This window comes from Salmo trutta, chromosome 3 (assembly GCF_901001165.1).
Source record: "Salmo trutta chromosome 3, fSalTru1.1, whole genome shotgun sequence".
Lineage (NCBI taxonomy): Eukaryota > Metazoa > Chordata > Actinopteri > Salmoniformes > Salmonidae > Salmo > Salmo trutta.
Window position 1 is genome coordinate 17,755,871 of NC_042959.1, and position 17,496 is coordinate 17,773,366.

The 17,496-nt window shown below is 43.6% G+C and overlaps 1 protein-coding gene across 1 annotated transcript; it reads left to right on the forward strand.

Moving 5' to 3' along the window:
- Positions 1 to 28: 28 nt before the first annotated feature.
- rab11fip5b (RAB11 family interacting protein 5b (class I)) lies at positions 29 to 16,816 on the forward strand. The gene is made up of 6 exons (XM_029725554.1): positions 29 to 722; positions 9,189 to 9,745; positions 10,000 to 10,621; positions 11,605 to 14,277; positions 15,252 to 15,396; positions 15,750 to 16,816. The coding sequence occupies exons 1-6, from the start codon at positions 343 to 345 to the stop codon at positions 16,008 to 16,010; spliced, it is 4,638 nt and encodes a 1,545-aa protein (XP_029581414.1). The 5' UTR covers positions 29 to 342; the 3' UTR covers positions 16,011 to 16,816.
- The last annotated feature ends 680 nt before the right edge of the window (positions 16,817 to 17,496 follow it).

The following is a 17,496-nucleotide window of genomic DNA, read 5'->3' on the forward strand; positions in this document are numbered from 1 at the left end:
CCGTATGCGGACCTATTTTGTTAAGGAGGGCGGGCCGACAGCACATTGAGTTTTCGGACAGTACAGCGAGTAGCAAGTATTCTAATTAGCAGATCGCACGCAGCTTTGAAGATGGCATGCGAGCGCCGCAAGCGCGGGACAGCCAGCATATCCACAAACTGAAGTCTGAGACATGCCGGAGCATTTTGGAGAAATTCTGCAGAGGTCCTGTGTCTGTGCTAGCAAACCGGTGGACACAGATGCAAGGGCGAGGCTACAAGAAAAAAGAAGCGTCGAGGGACGGCTATTTTGGACTTTCTATGCAGCCACGCTCCCCCAAACCATGCAACGTAATTTAAAATTATGTCCTTTATAGATTTAAATGATGCCCAGAGATGGGTGCCTACACATGTGAATGTAACTGTCCTTCGGGCAAGGGGTTTGCGGACTAAGGGCAAGCACGGGGGTAGCCGTTATGTTTACACAATCATTCAGGTGGGGAAGGAGAAATACACCACCGGTTTGGTCGAGAAGGAAACTGTGCCAGAGTGGAATGAGGAATGCTGTTTCGAACTTCTACCCGGAATACTGGAGGATGAGGGTCGCAGTGCTTTTCCCTCAGGGAGCGGTGACTTGGTCCTCACCATTATGCACCGGGTGCTTATCGGACTTGACGTGTTTCTTGGTCAAGCAATCCTCCCTTTGGATAAAATATTTCAAGATGGAATGTGCCCTAGAGATGAGTAGGTTCCTCTCACTTACTAAGTTAATTTGCTAATGATGATGAACTTATTTCCGCTGATTACATTGAAATGTAGGCTAAATTATAATAATATCACATCACTTTATAGGCCATTATGGCCATAGTAATTTGCCATGATTGACAGTAACACTTATAAACCCAATCTGCTCAAGTATCTGTGCATTAAAGATGTCAACGATGACACATCATACTCATCATCTCTAATGCACAGATACTGGGGCAGGCCCAACTATGGAGAAGGGTGCAATTGCGGGCCGCAATTTGGGGTGCTCCTGCATGTGGGCATTCCTGCATTTGCTAGAACCCGTCTTTATACTTCTATTGGTATAAAGGTGGCATAATGCACAATAACATTGGATGCCAGCCGCCGATAAACCCCACAGGACTGTTTTCCCGCAGTTATGTTAATGACGGCAAGGGCAGTTGTTCAGCAGGCGGGAGCGAAGGACGCTTTGTGCCATCTTATCCAGCTAGTGCTAAGGAGGATTCCGGTACACAGCAGGCTGGCGCAGCACATTGGGCTGGCTAGCTAACTATCAAGATATCAACACCGTGTGCTAGCTAACTATCAAGCTAGCTAGTACATGTTGTCAGCCTCCCGCCTGCTTCCTAGCGGGAGGCGGGGATGATCGCCCCTGCCTGTCGGCATGGTTTTTTCTGTGACAACAGTTGGGAGGCAGGGGCCGTGTGCTAGCAAGCTAGCACACAATGTCACTAACTAGCAAGCTAGCTAGTTGTCTAGCACACAATGTCACTAACTAGCAAGCTAGCTAGTTGGCTAGCACACAGTAGGCGGCGACGACCGGTAAATAGTGTCCTTCGCCCCTGCCAGTTGGGCACGGTTTTCTCCAGGACACAGCAGGCCAGAGGCAGGGGTGACATTGTGTGCCAGCTCACTAGCAAGCTAGCACACAGTATCACTAACTAGCAACCTAGCTAGTTAGCTAACACGCGGGAGGCAGGGGCGACCGGTAGACAGTGTCCTTCAACCCCGCATGTCGGAGGAGCGAAACAGGCCTCAAAAGCTCACAGAACGGGACCGGAAAGTGTTGAATCACGTAGCGTGTAAAAATCATCAGTCCTCGGTTGCAACACTCATTACCGAGTTCAAAACTGCCTCTGGAAGCAAAGTCAGTTCAATAACTGTTCTAGTCGGGAGCTTCATGAAATGGGTTTCCATGGTTGAGCGGCCACACACAAGCCTAAGATCACCATGCGCAATGCCAGGCGTCGGCTGGAGTGGTGTAAAGCTCGCCGCCATTGGACTCTGGAGCAGTAGAAACGCGTTCTCTGGAGTGATGAATCACGCTTCACCATTTGGCAGTCCGACGGACTAATCTGGGTTTGGCAGATGCCAGGAAAACACTACCTGCAACAATGCGTAGGGCCAACTGTAAAGTTTGGTGGAGGACGAATAATGATCTGGAGCTGTTTTTCATGGTTCAGGCTAGGCCCCTTAGTTCCAGTGAAGGAAAATCTTAACGATACGGCATACAATTACATTCTATACAATTCTGTGCTTCCAACTTTGTGGCAACAGTTTGGGGAAGCCCTTTCCTGTTTCAGCATGACAAATCCCCCTTGCACAAAGCGAGGCCCATACAGAAATGGTTTGTTGAGATCGGTGTGGAAGAACTTGACTGGCCTGCGCAGAGCCCTGACTTCAACCTCATTGAACACCTTTCAGATGAATTGGAACGCCGACTGCGAGCCAGGCCTAATCGCCCAACATCAGTGCCCAACCTCACTAATGCTCTTGTTGCTGAATGGAAGCAAATTCCCGCAGCAATGTTCCAACATCTAGTGGAAAGTCTTCCCAGAAGCTGGATGCTGTTATAGCATCAAAGTGGGGACCAACTCCATTTTAAATGATTTTGGAATGAGATGTTTGACTTGCAAGTGTCCACATACTTTTGGCCATGTAGTGTATGTAGATATCTTTGTTAGCAAAAATACAAAATGTACCACAGTCCAAAATTATAATCTTTACATAGCCTATCAAAGTAATCAGACCAGATATTTTAATATATTTAACTGACTATATTTCACTGCTTCGCTTAAGTAAAACGTTTTAAAATTCTTACACTACCACAAAAATAATTTCAAAGAGCTGAAGCAAGTCACACTTTTTCTTAATGGAAAATTACCATATACTTATAGTTATTATTATTTGGAATCTTCTTATACCTTAAGTTTAACTCTTCATCTTACTTCTGAGTTATTAGTGTGGCTTGTGACAGCAGCCACACTGTAAATGTTGTCCAAATTGTTTCTGACTTTTTAACGTGGCACACTTTAAAATGTTGTAAGAATTATTTCTTACTTATTACTATTATTTGGAAGGTTACTCCTCTAACACCGTATAAGATAGAAACACAATTGAAACTTTAAAAGTTATAGACTGATCTTGATTAAGTTGCTTGCATGCAACTTTTTGATACCATTTATACTTTTTAAACTATTACATTGTTTTGTCCTCCATCCACTTTCATGGGTTTTTCTCAACATTCTAAGAGGCCCATTGTGACGTCATGATTTCCAATATTATTTTCTATTCACTTTAAACAATGTAACTTTTGACACAAATCAGCTACTTTGACAACTTTCCCAAAAATAAGTTGTATGGGAATAACATCTTGGTCTACATCTCTGCAGAACAGAATTATCTTCTACCAATCAAAATGTATAGCTGTTTTAGTAACAGCATAAACTACACTGAACAAAAATATGAATGCAACATGTAAAGTGTTGGTCTCATGTTTCATGAGCTGAAATAAAAGATCCCAGAAATGTTCCATACGCACAAAAAGCGTATTTCTCTCAAGTTTTGTGCACAAATTTGTTTACATCCTTGTTAGTGAGCATTTCTCATTTTCCAAGATAATCCATCCACCTGACAAGTGTGGCATATCAAATAGCTGATTTCTCACGCAACAAACACAATGCCACAGATGTCTCAAATTTTGAGGGAGCGTTTAATTGGCATGCTGACTGCAGGAATGTCCATCTAAACTGTTGCTAGAGAATTGAATGTTAATTTCTATACCATAAACCACCTCCAACTTCATTTGAGAGAATTTGGCAGTACATCCAAACAGGGCTCGCAACTAACTTTCGTCCTACCGTCCCGGTACCATCATGGAAGAGCAATTCAACTGTCCCAAACTAAACTTGAACTGTCCCAAAATTAATATATATATATATTTTTAATGTTTTGATATGCCAACATGGGTCTAGATCGTTTGCAATGCTTTTAAAGTAATTTATGTATTTCTGAGACTGATACAGAAAGTCTATATTACATAAACTTAATTTCTTAAGAAAAAAAAGTTTAGCATCTTAATGAAAACAGACAAACATCCATTACATTATTAATAATTATAATGTATTAATTGAACATGTTAACCACATGTACACAATATAGCTAAGCGAGAACAATGTTATTGTGAACTGGTCACTGAAGAAATGTAAGTTAGAGACATTCCACCACCACCTGGACTGGACCTATCATCAACATGGATATGAATAAAATAATATATAAATTAACTAATAAAAGGCCCAATTTTGAAGAACTACAAAAACACAGCAGCAGCCCCACTATTTCATATCAAGAATGACAACACAACACGTTTTTTTTGTGTGGCTTTACTCGCCGTTCACACCAGACTGTTGGCATGATGATGAGTTTCAATGTGTTGTCTAGTAAGAGGTGAAGTGGTAGAAACCGTGGCGATGAGGATCATAGCTAGAAAATCACTGTAGCCATATTCTCCCGCACAAAATATGAATTTGAGAGGGAAAGGACTTGATTGGTTTTACAATATGTATACTATTTGCAACCAATGGCTGTATGGACATGAAATATAATTAGCTAATTAACGTTTGTATATGTCTAATGCAATTTAGCGTATAGAACGACAAGGCAAAAGCAATCAGAATCAAATAAATGCTTATTTTAGCTAAGTAAAATTATACAACAGTAATCACTGATACTCAAGTCATTGCCAGTTCCCACAAAAAGGCGAAATCTAGGCATTCAGAGCTTTGCTTGACGTCAAATTTGAGTTTTTATGCTAGCCGGTTTGAACACCCAGTTACTGTACGTCTTTACCTCAATTATTTATTTCTGGTACATTTATACATCAGTAGCTGACCAATAGTATTTGCATTTCACTCATAAATTCTGATATAACATGTTGTATTTGTAACACATTAAACACACATCTATCGCTTCGGCTGCACTGTCTTTGGCTTCGCTGTCCTCTCCGTTTACTCGTTTACCCGCGAACCGGGTTGTAGCATCTTCCTCTTGACGGTCTAGCACTTCGATGTTAGCGTTGGTGGCACTGGTACTAAACTCAGCGAAAAAAGAAATGTCCTCTCACTGTCAACTGCGTTTATTTTCAGCAAACTTAACATGTGTAAATATTTGTATGAACATAACATGATTCAACAACTGAGACATAAACTGAACAAGTTCCACAGACATGTGACTAACAGAAATGGAATAATGTGTCCCTGAACAAAGGGGGTCAAAATCAAAAGTAACAGTCAGTATCTGGTGTGACCACCAGCTGTATTAAGTACTGCAGTGCAGATCTCCTCCTCATGGACTTCTGGGGGAAATGGCCCTATCCCTCACTCTCCGATCCAACATGTCCCAAATGGGATTGAGATCCGGGCTCTTCTCTGGCCATGGCAGAACACTGACATTCCTGTCTTGCAGGAAATCACGCACAGAACGATCAGTATGGCTGGTGGCATTGTCATGCTGGAGAGTCATGTCAGGATGAGCCTGCAGGAAGGGTACCACATGAGGGAGGAGGATGTCTTCCCTGTAACACACAGCATTGAGATTCCCTGCAATGACAACAAGCTCAGTCCGATGATGCTGTGACACACCGCCCCAGACCATGACAGACCCTCCACCTCCAAATTGATCCCGCTCCAGAGTACAGGCCTCGGTGTAACGCTCATTCCTTCGACAATAAACACGAATCTGACCATCACCCCTGTTGAGACAAAACCGCGACTCGTCACTGAAGAGCACTTTTTGCCAGTCCGGTCTGGTCCAGCGACGGTGGGTTTGTGCCCATCGGCGACGTTGTTGCCGGTGATGTCTGGTGAGGACCTGCCTTACAACAGGCCTACAAGCCCTCAGTCCAGCCTCTCTCGGCCTATTGCGGACAGTCTGAGCACTGATGGAGGGATTGTGCATTCCTGGTGTAACTCGGGCAGTTGTTGTTGCCATCCTGTACTTGTCCCGCAGGTGTGATGTTCGGATGTACCGATCCTGTGCAGGTATTGTTACACGTGGTCTCTGCACTGCGAGGACGATCAGCTCTCCATCCTGTCTCCCTGCAGTGCTGTCTTAGGCGTCTCACAGTACGGACATTGCAATTTATTGCCCTGGCCACATCTGCAGTCCCCATGCCTCCTTGCAGCATGCCTAAGGCACGTTTACGCAGATGAGCAGGGACCCTGGGCATCTTTGTTTGGGTGTTTTTCAGAGTCAGTAGAACGGCCTCTTTAGTGTCCTAAGTTTTCATAACTGTGACCTTAATTGCCTGCCGTCTGTAAGCTGTTAGTGTCTTAACGACCGTTCCACAGGTGCATGTTCATTAATTGTTTATGGTTCATTGAACAAGCATGGGAAATAGTGTTTAAACCCTTCACAATGAATATCTGTGAAGTTATTTGTATTTTTACGAATTATCTTTGAAAGACAGGGTCCTGAAAAAGGGCTGTTTCTTTTTTACTTACTTTCTAACTGTAATCCGTTACTAGTTACCTGTCCAAAATTGTAATCGGTAATGTAACTTTTGGATTACCCAAACTCAGTAATGTTATCAGATTACATTCAGTTACTTTTAGATTAGTTTCCCTTTAAGAGGCATTTAGAAGAAGACAAAAAAATCTGTGTTAAAGTGTACATAGCTGGCCATATATGGATGTTACATTTTACTTTATGAGTTGGTGATGTAGGCTTCTTCTAACCCATTGCTTAACCTGAAAGGCCGCTCAGCAAGGAAGAAGCCACTGCTCCAAAACCGCCATAAAAAAGCCAGACTACGGTTTGCAACTGCACATGGAGACAAAGATCATACTTTTCGGAGAAATGTCCTCTGGTCTGATGAAACAAAAATAAAACTGTTTGGCCATAATAACCATCGTTATGTTTGGAGGAAAAAGTCGATGCTTGCAAGCTGAAGAACACCATCCCAACCGTGAAGCACGGGGTGGCAGCATCATGTTGTAGGGGTGCTTTGCTGCAGGAGGGACTGGTGCACTTCACAAAATAGATGGCATCTTGAAGAGTAAAATTATGTGGATATATTATAATAACATCTCAAGACATCAGTCAGGAAGTTAAAGCTTGGTGGCAAATGGGTCTTCCAAATGGGCAATGACCCCAAGCATACTTCCAAAGTTGGGGCAAAATGGCTTAAGGACAACAAAGTCAAGGTATTGGAGTCAGTGGCCATCACAAAGCCCTGACCTCAATCCTATAGACAATTTGTGGGCAGAACTGAAAAAGCATGTACAAGCAAGGAGGCCTACAAACCTGACTCAGTTACACCAGGTCTGTCAGGAGGAATAGGCCAAATTCACCCAATCTTATTGTGGGAAGCTTGTGGAAGGCTAACCGAAATGTTTGACCAAAGTTAAACAATTTAAAGGCAATGCTACCAAATACTAATTGAGTGTGTGTAAACTTCTGACCCACTGGGAATGTGATGAAATAAATAAAAGCTGATATAAATAATTCTCTCTACTATTATTCTGACATTTCACATTCTGAAAATAAAGTGGTGATCCTAACTGACCTAAGACAGGGAATTTTTACTAGGATTAAATGTCAGGAATTGTGAAAAACTGAGTTTAAATGTATTTGGCTAAGATGTATGTAAACTTCCGACTTCAACTGTAGATATCAATAATAAGTGATATCCGTATCGCCGTAGACTACACCATTGCTGTCATCCTTACCTCCAAGCGTTTATTTAAGCTGGATAATCTTTGGATGCCGACAGCAGTCGCACCATTGGAAGACATAGCTTGGACTGTAGCCTACAAAAATTAATTCCTGCTCTTTTCCCGCAATCCATCAAACCCATTTGGTGTGTCAGCATAGTGGTCAGACTCGCTGAAGTGGAACAAACTTAAACTTGCGCCTTTTTCAATGCTGATTTGAATGTCATTGAGAAAACAGAGTGTCAAATATTTTTTTTCTTGCAAACATCCTTTCGGAATTTAATCTAGTTTTTCAAAAGTATCTGTAATCTGATTACAATATTTTAGCTGGTAACGTAACGGATTACAGTTACCATTTTTTGTAATCCCTTACATGTAATCCGTTTCTCTCCAACCCTACATGTCACCCATTGAGCATGTTTGGGATGCTCTGGAGCGACATGAATGACAGTGTGCTCCAGTTCCCGCCAATATCCAGCAACTTCGCCCAGCCATTGAAGAGGAGTGGGACAGCATTCCACAGGCCACAATCAACAGCCTGATAAACTCTGTGAAGGAGATGTGTCACGCTTCATGAGGCAAATGGTGGTCACACCAGATACTGACAGGTTTTGTAAACTACACCCCTACCTTTTTTTAAGGTATCTGCGACCAACAGATGCATCTGTATTCCCAGTCATGTGACATCGATATATTAGGGCCTAATGAATTTATTTAAATTGACAGATTTCCTTAGTTTATCTAACTCAGTAAAATCTTTGAAATTGTTGCATGTTGCGTTTATATTTTTGTTCAGGATGCATTTTATCTAAACTTTTAAAAACAGACATTTTTTCCACTCCCAGTAACTTGGAGAGTATGAAATCTTATTCTACTTCTCTGCTTTTCAAATCTAAAATCAGAACACGTCTTCCACTACCACAAAAAATACTTTATAAAAAATCTAAAGCAAGTAGCACAATTTTATTGGGATTTACTTGGATATATCCATAATAATGAGGTTGCTACATAATTTCGCCTGGCTAAGAAAAGGTTGCGTCTGGACACCCGTTCGCCCTCTATGATAGGCTCCAGGGAAGTTCACATTTAAAAAGTGAAATAAATCTTCAGATGTCTGACAGGCAGACAGCTATGCCTATATTAACCCCCGCTGTACCAAACTAAATGCTAGACTGGAAGCAAGGGTAAATAATGTGAAAGTTGAGATAAATGCAAGAGATGATTGGGACAGCAACGTGAACATGATAGTCTTATGGAGGCGCAGTGATAATTTGAGATGGAACTGTTAGCAGGCATGGTGTGCCTGTGACGGCCAATACAGCACAGCTTGGAATGCTGCTCATCCAATCAGCATTCAGGATCCAAACAACACGTTTTATAATATAAAATATGCGTTTAAGTTGCATGACAATGCATGTGTGGAGCGCTGAGATGGTTGACGCCTTATAATCTCCTCTCACTGTGGGTCCAGATGGCTCAAACTCAACTCCAAGGCCGGCCGGAAGGAGAAGGAGCGCGGCGAGATGCAGGTGACAGTCCAGTTCACCCGCAACAACATGACAGCCAGCATGTTCGACCTAACCATGAAGGACAAGCCACGGTCTGTCTTCGGCAAACTTAAGGACCGTGTGACGGGGAGGAAGATCGGCGACATGGAGTCCTCATCAGCCATCGTGCCGGGACGCTTCGCCGCCCTGTCGGGTTCCCTAGGAAAGCCATTCCGAGAGGGGGACCGAGGGGAAGGGGGAGAGGGCCCCATGGAGGTAGCCGAGGAGAAGCGGAGCAAGGTGAAGGATTTCTTCCAGGGGAAGGGAAAGCTGCCGAGGTCGTCCGACACAAGGTCGTGCTCGTCGCTGGCCTCGGAGAGCAGCGTGTTGTCCTTGACCAGTGAGAGGCCCTGCCCCCCTCCTCTGGGCCTAGGCATCCTGGTGGACCCTTCCAGTCCCCCCAGATTCCCCAGCCCCCCCATCTACAGCAACAAGGTCAAAGTTGACACCCACCACAGAGACACAGACCTAACTAAAAAAGGTAAGCATGCAGATTTCCTCTGTCCAAGTGTTTCATTTTCATTAGAAATTGCCCTATATGTCTGTAATATGCAGTGACCTGTATTTAGATTATATTCTGACAGAATCTTTACCAGACACAAAAAAGCATGTACTGTATCTAAAGGATCTAGCAAGCTTATGCATTTTAAGGAATTGTTTTGGAAGAGAGGTTATTATTAAGGTCGATCCATCTCAGGCCAATACTTTGACCCCCTTTCTTTCCCCCCCAAATAGTGCTCAACACCACACAGTCTTCCCCAAAGATACTGACTCACAATCGAGCCCTCAGCGACGAGGCAAGTAGGATCACCACTACTGCCGTTCCCCAGCCTTGTCCTGCAGTGGAATCCCTCAAGGGTCAGGGTATGACTCTCTCCCAATCCTCTCTGTGCATCAACGGAAGCCACATCTACGGATCCGAACCAGTGGGTCCCAAGGGCTCAGGCACCCTCCCATCCAAGCTGGTCCTCCTTGAGAAGTGCTCCCCCCTCTCTCGTTCGCTGCAGAACCTCACAAAGCGGAGCGAGGACAATGGTTCAGCCGGCGAGGGACGGCGCTGGTCCTTCGACAAGGTGAATAAGGAAGAGAAGTACGTGGAGAAGGAGGTCGAACCTCATGTCTCTCAGGTTCAAAGCGCACAGGTGGGGGGTCGTCCGGTGCAGGCAGCTGCCTCAATGCTGTCTTCCACTACCACGGTGGACTCAGCAGACAAAAGGAAAAAGCTCAGAAAGTCGTTATTCTCCGGAGGGAGGAGTGATTCTCTACCTGCCAAGTTGGCGCCGAGCCAGGGTTGTCCTCTCGCCGAGGGGAGAATGCTAGGCTGGTTTGGCTCCAGTGACTCCCAGAACAAGCCAAGGTGAGTGGAGGGTCATTTCAGATGTCTCCACACTCCAGGGCTTCATACAGTTTTGCCTTCCATCAAAAGCACACAGACATCTACATCTTGGAAGGTTTTGATTTCCTTGTGTTCAGTGTTTATGCTGCCCCCTGTTCCTTTCAAATGGAAATGTGGCCAGTTCATCTACCATTTCAAATCAATCAAATGTATTTTATAAAGCCCTTTTTACATCAGCAGTTGTCACAAAGTGCTGCAATCTCATATCACCTCATGTAAGCTACAAAATGATAAGGTTCATACTGTACTATTAACACAGGATAATAGTCGACATCTAGGCCATTTGTATAAGAATATATGTAACGTTACTGTCCTTTGAATCAGAGGAAATCAAAGACAGAGTCCATGTGACTGGAGTTGAAAAGGAAATAATGGCATATACAGTATTTTTCACTCTTAACCTTGCTTGGGGTCAAATTGAATCAGATACTGTATACAGAGAAAGATCTACATGCACTTTAAGCTTTAGGTTTGGTATGTTCATCTGGGCCAGTATTCATAAAGCATATCAGAATAGGAGTGCTGATCTAGGATCAGATCCCCCCTGTCCATGTAACCTTATTCATTATGATCTAAAAGTCCAACCTGATCCTAGATTAGTACTTTATTCTGTGATGCTTTATGAATACTGGCCCAGTACACTAGTCACCTGTTTTTGCTATTAAATTATCTGCAGTATTACTGTTTCTATTACTGTTCCAAATGTAGTACATCTTGCATTTTTGCTCTTCACCTTGCTTCAGTAATTTGTTAAATGTTGTTTTGCTTTTTGTAGTAAACTCTTGTTGCTGTTTTCCATAACACATTATTGTTTGCATTTTTCGGCAATTGTAGCATATTCACATATGAAAATATTTGAAGCTAGTCCTCAAATAGACAGTATTTTGAATGGGTCAGCTTGCACAGAATTAACAAAGAGGACTGCTTGTGCCTTCCCTCCACAGGCTGGAAGTTTCTTCTAAGGTAGAAAGCGACTCAGACACCCCTCCTCCCCTCCCCCCTCGCTCCCCCATTCCCACCCAGTCCTCTTCTTCTTCCACTGGCCTTGCCTCACCCGACAGTGGCCATCCCACTAACCCCTTCACCCCCTCTCTGACACCCAACCCCATCTCTCCCTCCAACCCCTTCCTCCCGTGTTTGCAGTGTAACCCCTTTTTTGAGGACCTCATAACCGAAGAGCCCCGGAGGTCCCCCCCTCGCGCTGCCTGCTTCCCCTGTCATTCCACAGCTTTGCCTTGCATCCCCAATACCGCCCACGATGTCGCAGTGCAAAATAAAATGGCCGCCATACGGCGAGAGCGGCCCAGGCCTGTAGCCAGGCAGACATCCCTCCCTGCCTTACTCCCGAGAGCGGTTACTGCCAGCCCCCCGAATCCGTTCACCTCTCGCTCCATATCAGAGAGCGGGGGAAGAGAATGCGACGAGTCCTTTGACGCCTTTGCGTCCAGCAGGCTGAATTCGCCAAAGGGCTCTCCTACCAATCACCCTTCAAATGCAACCTTGTGGCAAGCTCAAGTAAGAAGCACTCCTCCACATGAGGGTAACACTATTCCACCCATTGAGGAGATGCAGATGAGTGAAGAAGAAGCACAGCCTCCACCGTTGCCTCCACGGAGGCCCATAACAAGACCTTTGGTAAACAAGAGATCTTCTGACAGCTGGTTGCACAGGGGTCAGGAGCTGGCTGTGCAGAAAGAGGCCTGTCTCCTGTCACAAACGGGCGCAGCTTCCCTGCAGCACACAAGAGAAGGCGGGCACAAGAGATGCACACCAAGTCCCCACCTGTACCCAAGCCCAGGCAAAGACCTTCTCGTCAGCAGTGACATGTTGGACTTTCATACTGAACACTCACAACATTATGCCAATATTTCTCCAGATTCTCCATCTCCATTCAAGTCTGAAGATGAGTTCAAGAAGTTTGACTATGAACCATTGCGAGATGAAGATGATAGCTGTAAAATTATGTTTACTGAGCAGGACTTATGGCCAGATGCAACAGAAAACCATCTAAACCCGAATGTAAAGGATTCGACAGACACCAGTCCCACTGTTAGAGAAGACGCCATTGTAACGAACACTTCACATTCTGAAATCAAAGCCTTATCTTTACCAGTAATGCTTCTTGATAGTGAAATGACTGTTGCCGACCTACTGTATATGTCTTCCCCAAAACACTCTAAATCCGGTCTTAAGACGCTTGACATTGCATCAATTACACCAGACCCAACAATGGAATTATTCTCAATTCACCCAGATAAGCCTAACAAGTCCAGAAACATCCATTATGAATCGCCTCCACTAACCTTGGAAGATCTAAGTAAAAATCTAAGTAATTCTGATTTTAGTTTTATTGACTCTGCTTCTGATGCTTCCCCATCTCCATCTGAAATGATTACAGTGCATACCCTCAAAAGTTTAGGTGGCATTTTTCCTCAACCTCCACAAGTTACTCACATAGCATCTTCTGCTCATGATATTCGGCTATCTGCAGAGGATATGTTAACTTTTCAGAAGCCTAGTACTATAGACGTCAACTCTACCCTAAAAGCGAATTTACCAGAAGCCTCGCTTTGTCAAGACAATTGGCAAGATGGAAGTTGTGAATTGAACACATCAGGCAGAGATCCTGCAAGCAATAAGAAGAACAATAGCATTTTTACGCCTGACAGTCTTAACATAGAGCCTGAGTCTGAAGACATCACTAGAGACACTGTAGATATAAAACACACACAATCTCCACTGAATAGAAAAGGCAACATTTCTAAATCAAAGATAGACAGTTCAATAGTAGACCCTTCATGCCACATTAGAACTTCTCCAGTTTCTCCACAGATTGGAATGCAACAGGAAGTTGTACGCAATAAACAGGAAGTGAGTCAGCCTCTGGTCAAACGAACCAAGCCTGTCAATGAGTCTTCACCAAGGGGTGCTAGTTCACACAGAAGTCTCAAGGGAATGATACGAGAGCTCTACGGCAACGGTGGTGCAAATAGCCCTGGCAAAGGATTGCGTGAGAGCCCTCTTCACCAATCACTGTCTCCTGGGCATGTACTCTCAGAGAGCATTGAAGTACCCTTCTCATATCAACCCACCAAATCAATTTTTTCCTCACCTTTGTCACCAGATAGAGAGACAACACTCAAGGAGGCTAAATTATTTGTTTCCTTGCAACAAACAAACACAAATAGTTCCACTCAGTCAATTACAAAAGAAAACTGCTTAACGGAACGTTCCCCATCCAAACATGCCGGGACCATCAGCTTCGAAGACCTCCACGCCAAAGTAGCCCCGAACGTCAGAAGCCCCATGAGTGCCAGGTTAAGGCCTGGCGTCTCTCTGCATGCTTCCAATCCCTCCTCTATGGCCCCCTCCCTGGTGACTGAAACTAATGCCCAGGCTAAGCTACTCCCCACCCCCGGCCCCTCCTCCATACATCACCCCCCGACCTTGAGACCCAGTACCGGAGCCAATGCCACCTTGGCTGTGGCCCCCTGCACCTCTTCCTCCTTCTCCTCCTCTACCTCCTCCACCACTGTCCAGCCCCTGGTCGATGCACGGCACACACTTTTACCTGAGGAGACCCAGCCAGCTAGCAGCCTGCCCCGACAGGAGAGCAGGTGAGACTTCTCCTCACTCTTAAGCTCTGCAGAGTGTAGCCACTCGACCTCTCTTGAGAAAATATCAGGTTGGGTTGCCAGGTTGTAGTCAACAATGGGATGCAAGAATTTGAAATAGTTAGACATAGCACACCTGCTAGCTGTTTACAAGCCATAGCTTGAAAACCTGAACCTACATATTGTTAGACTGTATTCTCATTATTCAAAACAAAACGAATATTTCCAGTTCCTTTTATTTAATCTATTCAAGTAGCTTCCTTAAGAGGAAGTTCTCTAAATTAATCAGTATATATCCCCTACCAGTTCCACCTGCCCATGCAAACCCATTGGTTGCTACAGTTTTGTAAATTGCTTAATCTTTTACGTTGCTCATCTCACTTCTGTGTAACTAAATGATGTGTCATACATTTGTGTTGCTGACTGTCCCATCACATCTAGGAGTCCACATCCACAATCACAGTCACCGCAATGAAAATCTCAGCCTTGATGATTTAAACAACTGCTTCAGCTGTCTGTGCTGAAATGTTGACCATCTGTAAATGAAAGCAAATTGGAAGTACCTTCCTTCACTCTCATTAGGTATAGGGTGACGTTTCCTCAAGATGCTGATCTTGGGTCAGTTTCCGTTTTCCCACTAAGGAAGCTGATCCTAGATCTGTACCTAAGGAAACGTCACTCTGGAGCCTGTCATTACTGCTGAGGCATACCGGCTTTGTGCTATACTAAAATCAGACAACATAAGCTCTTTTTATGCTCTCTTGCTGAAACCTGTTGCTGAATACATTTTGTTGTCTTGTAGAGATATATACAGAAAATTCTAAATCCAGGCTGGTGCATTGCTATGAATTTTACCACATACTATGTAATGCCAGTGCCTGACATTGTACTGTACTATATATTGATTTTCATGTGAAAAGTGTTATGTACACATAATCCAATGCAGTGAACATTTGATGGTGATGTTTTCTTTGCAGCCCCCACCCAGTGAAGCCCTTGACCACCACAGCCAGTCAGGGGGAGAAGAAAGAGGGCCGGTCAGTTCTAGAGAAGCTCAAGTCTTCCATCCACTCAGGCCGCGCTGCCAAGCAGACACTGGTTGAGGCTGAGACTGAGATTGAGGTATAAAAGAGTCCATGAATTCACATAATGAATGACTTTCCAACCAGAACGTTCTCAAACATGGGATGTACTTTGGGATAACTGAGCAGTTCAAAATCCAGTGGAAAGGTTTTTGGTCATGTATGGCTGACTCTGTAAAACAATACATTTCACTGCGCCTATCCGGTGTATGTGACAATAAAATGTCTTCTGACAGAAATAGATTTTTATCAATTGAGTACCTCCTCTTGTTAATCTGTGTTTTCCCATTTTATGTAACAGATCCAATCTTGTCAGATCAGTGATTACTTCAAGATAGGAATGAAGGATGTATTCTCAAAGTATTCTGACAGGGCCTGTGTTTGTCTTCTCAGGAATCGTTAACGGACAGCTCTGCCCAGTACGAGCAGCTGACCAAAATGGAGCTGATCTCCCTTCTGCTGCAGCAGCAGATGGATATGGAGAACCAGCAGGCGGCCTCAGACCAGCAGGCAGTGCTGCTTAAGAAACACGAGGCGGAGATGAAGAAGATCAAGGCGCAGGTGCGCGACCTGGAGGACTACATCGACAAGCTGCTGGTGCAGATCATGGAGCAGACACCCACACTCCTTCAAGTGCGCTCCCGACACAAGTGACCGCTAGTGCTAGTATAATATAGGGCCATGGTCACCATCAAACCCTAGTCCCAGAGAGCTACTAGGTGGAGCAGACTCTTGTTCCAGCTCAGTCCCTGATTAGGTCTTGGTGGTTAGTTGTTTAGCTGAACCAGGAGTTATAGTGCAGGGCTGAAACAAAAGCCTACACATCCAAGTAGTTCTTCCGGACCAGGGTTGGTGATCACTTCTCCAGAGGCAGGTGTAGTTCAACACATCCCTAAGCAAAAAGTAAATCTCACAACCATCCAGGTTTCACTGCTGATACCCTGCCTCGTTGATAAAAGACACAATATTGCCCACTGTGCATGCTTGCTATAGCTCAAATGTCAGGCTGCAAGTACTAATCAGAAACTGTGGTCATAGCAAATGTTACTGGTCACTTTACACTTGCTACTTAGTATAAGGAAAGTGGCACAGCTTTTGTCAAATGTACTGCATTAGAATTATTATACATGTGCATTGATGAAGAATACAGAAAATGTAATATTCAGTGGTATAAATTGTTCTTACTTGATATGACATTGCCTCAAATTCAGAAAAACATGTAAGTGTCTGAATTAGTTTGATATGGACCCAAATTATCTTCATCATGGTAAATACTGTAATTATTTGCCATAAGACACTGACTCAAAAACAGACCGACTCGAGGAGAATTCCACTGAATTTCAGTTTGTTTACATGGAGAAAGGTGAACTTGAGCTAGTGTCATATTTAGTAAATAATTATATATTTTTTTTACCATTCATGGATGAAGTGTGTGCAAAGAATAAAGTGATAAATGTTAATGTGGTAAGATAGGTATTACAATGAATTCAAAGGCATTTATTTATGCTATTTAAGTTATATTTTCACATTTTGGTTATTTGCAAAGCGAATGTATATAATTATGTATATTGGTTTATTTAATTTTTGAATGACATTGTATGACATATAATTTTTGTATGACATTGCCTGTATTATTTAGTATAGTACTTAAACTCCCACACAACTAGAAATCCACTTTTTCGAGCTGAAAGACAATGGCCAGGGCTTACGCATGACAATACACAACGATGTAAGTCAATAAGTAATAGTTTTAATCAAAGGATGATATATTTGGGCTTGAAGTGACGAAACCGACCTGCCCCCTTCGTGCAAATTCGTGCCAATGAATTATTATTTTTACAATTCTTCAAGCTCTGTCAAGTTGGTTGTTGATCATTGCTAGACAGCCATTTTCAACTCTTGTCATAGATTTCAAGCTAATTTAAGTCAAAACTGTAACAAGGCCACACAGGAACATTCAATGTTGTCTTGGTAAGCAAATGCAGTGTACAATTGGCCTTCTGTTTTAGGTTATTGTCCTGTTGCAGGACACATTTGTCTCCCAGTCTAAGTTGGAAAGCAGACGGAACCAGGTTTTCTTCTAGGATTTTGCCTGTGCTTAGCTCTATTCCATTTATTTTTATCCTAAAAACTCCCTAGT

Coding starts and splice junctions, on each gene's coding strand:
- rab11fip5b (XM_029725554.1), top strand. CDS start 343: ATGTCCTTTATAGATTTAAATGATGCCCAGAGATGGGTGCCTACACAT. Junction 9,746..9,999: donor CACAGACCTAACTAAAAAAG/GTAAGCATGCAG, acceptor CCCCCCAAATAG/TGCTCAACACCACACAGTCT. Junction 10,622..11,604: donor GACTCCCAGAACAAGCCAAG/GTGAGTGGAGGG, acceptor TTCCCTCCACAG/GCTGGAAGTTTCTTCTAAGG.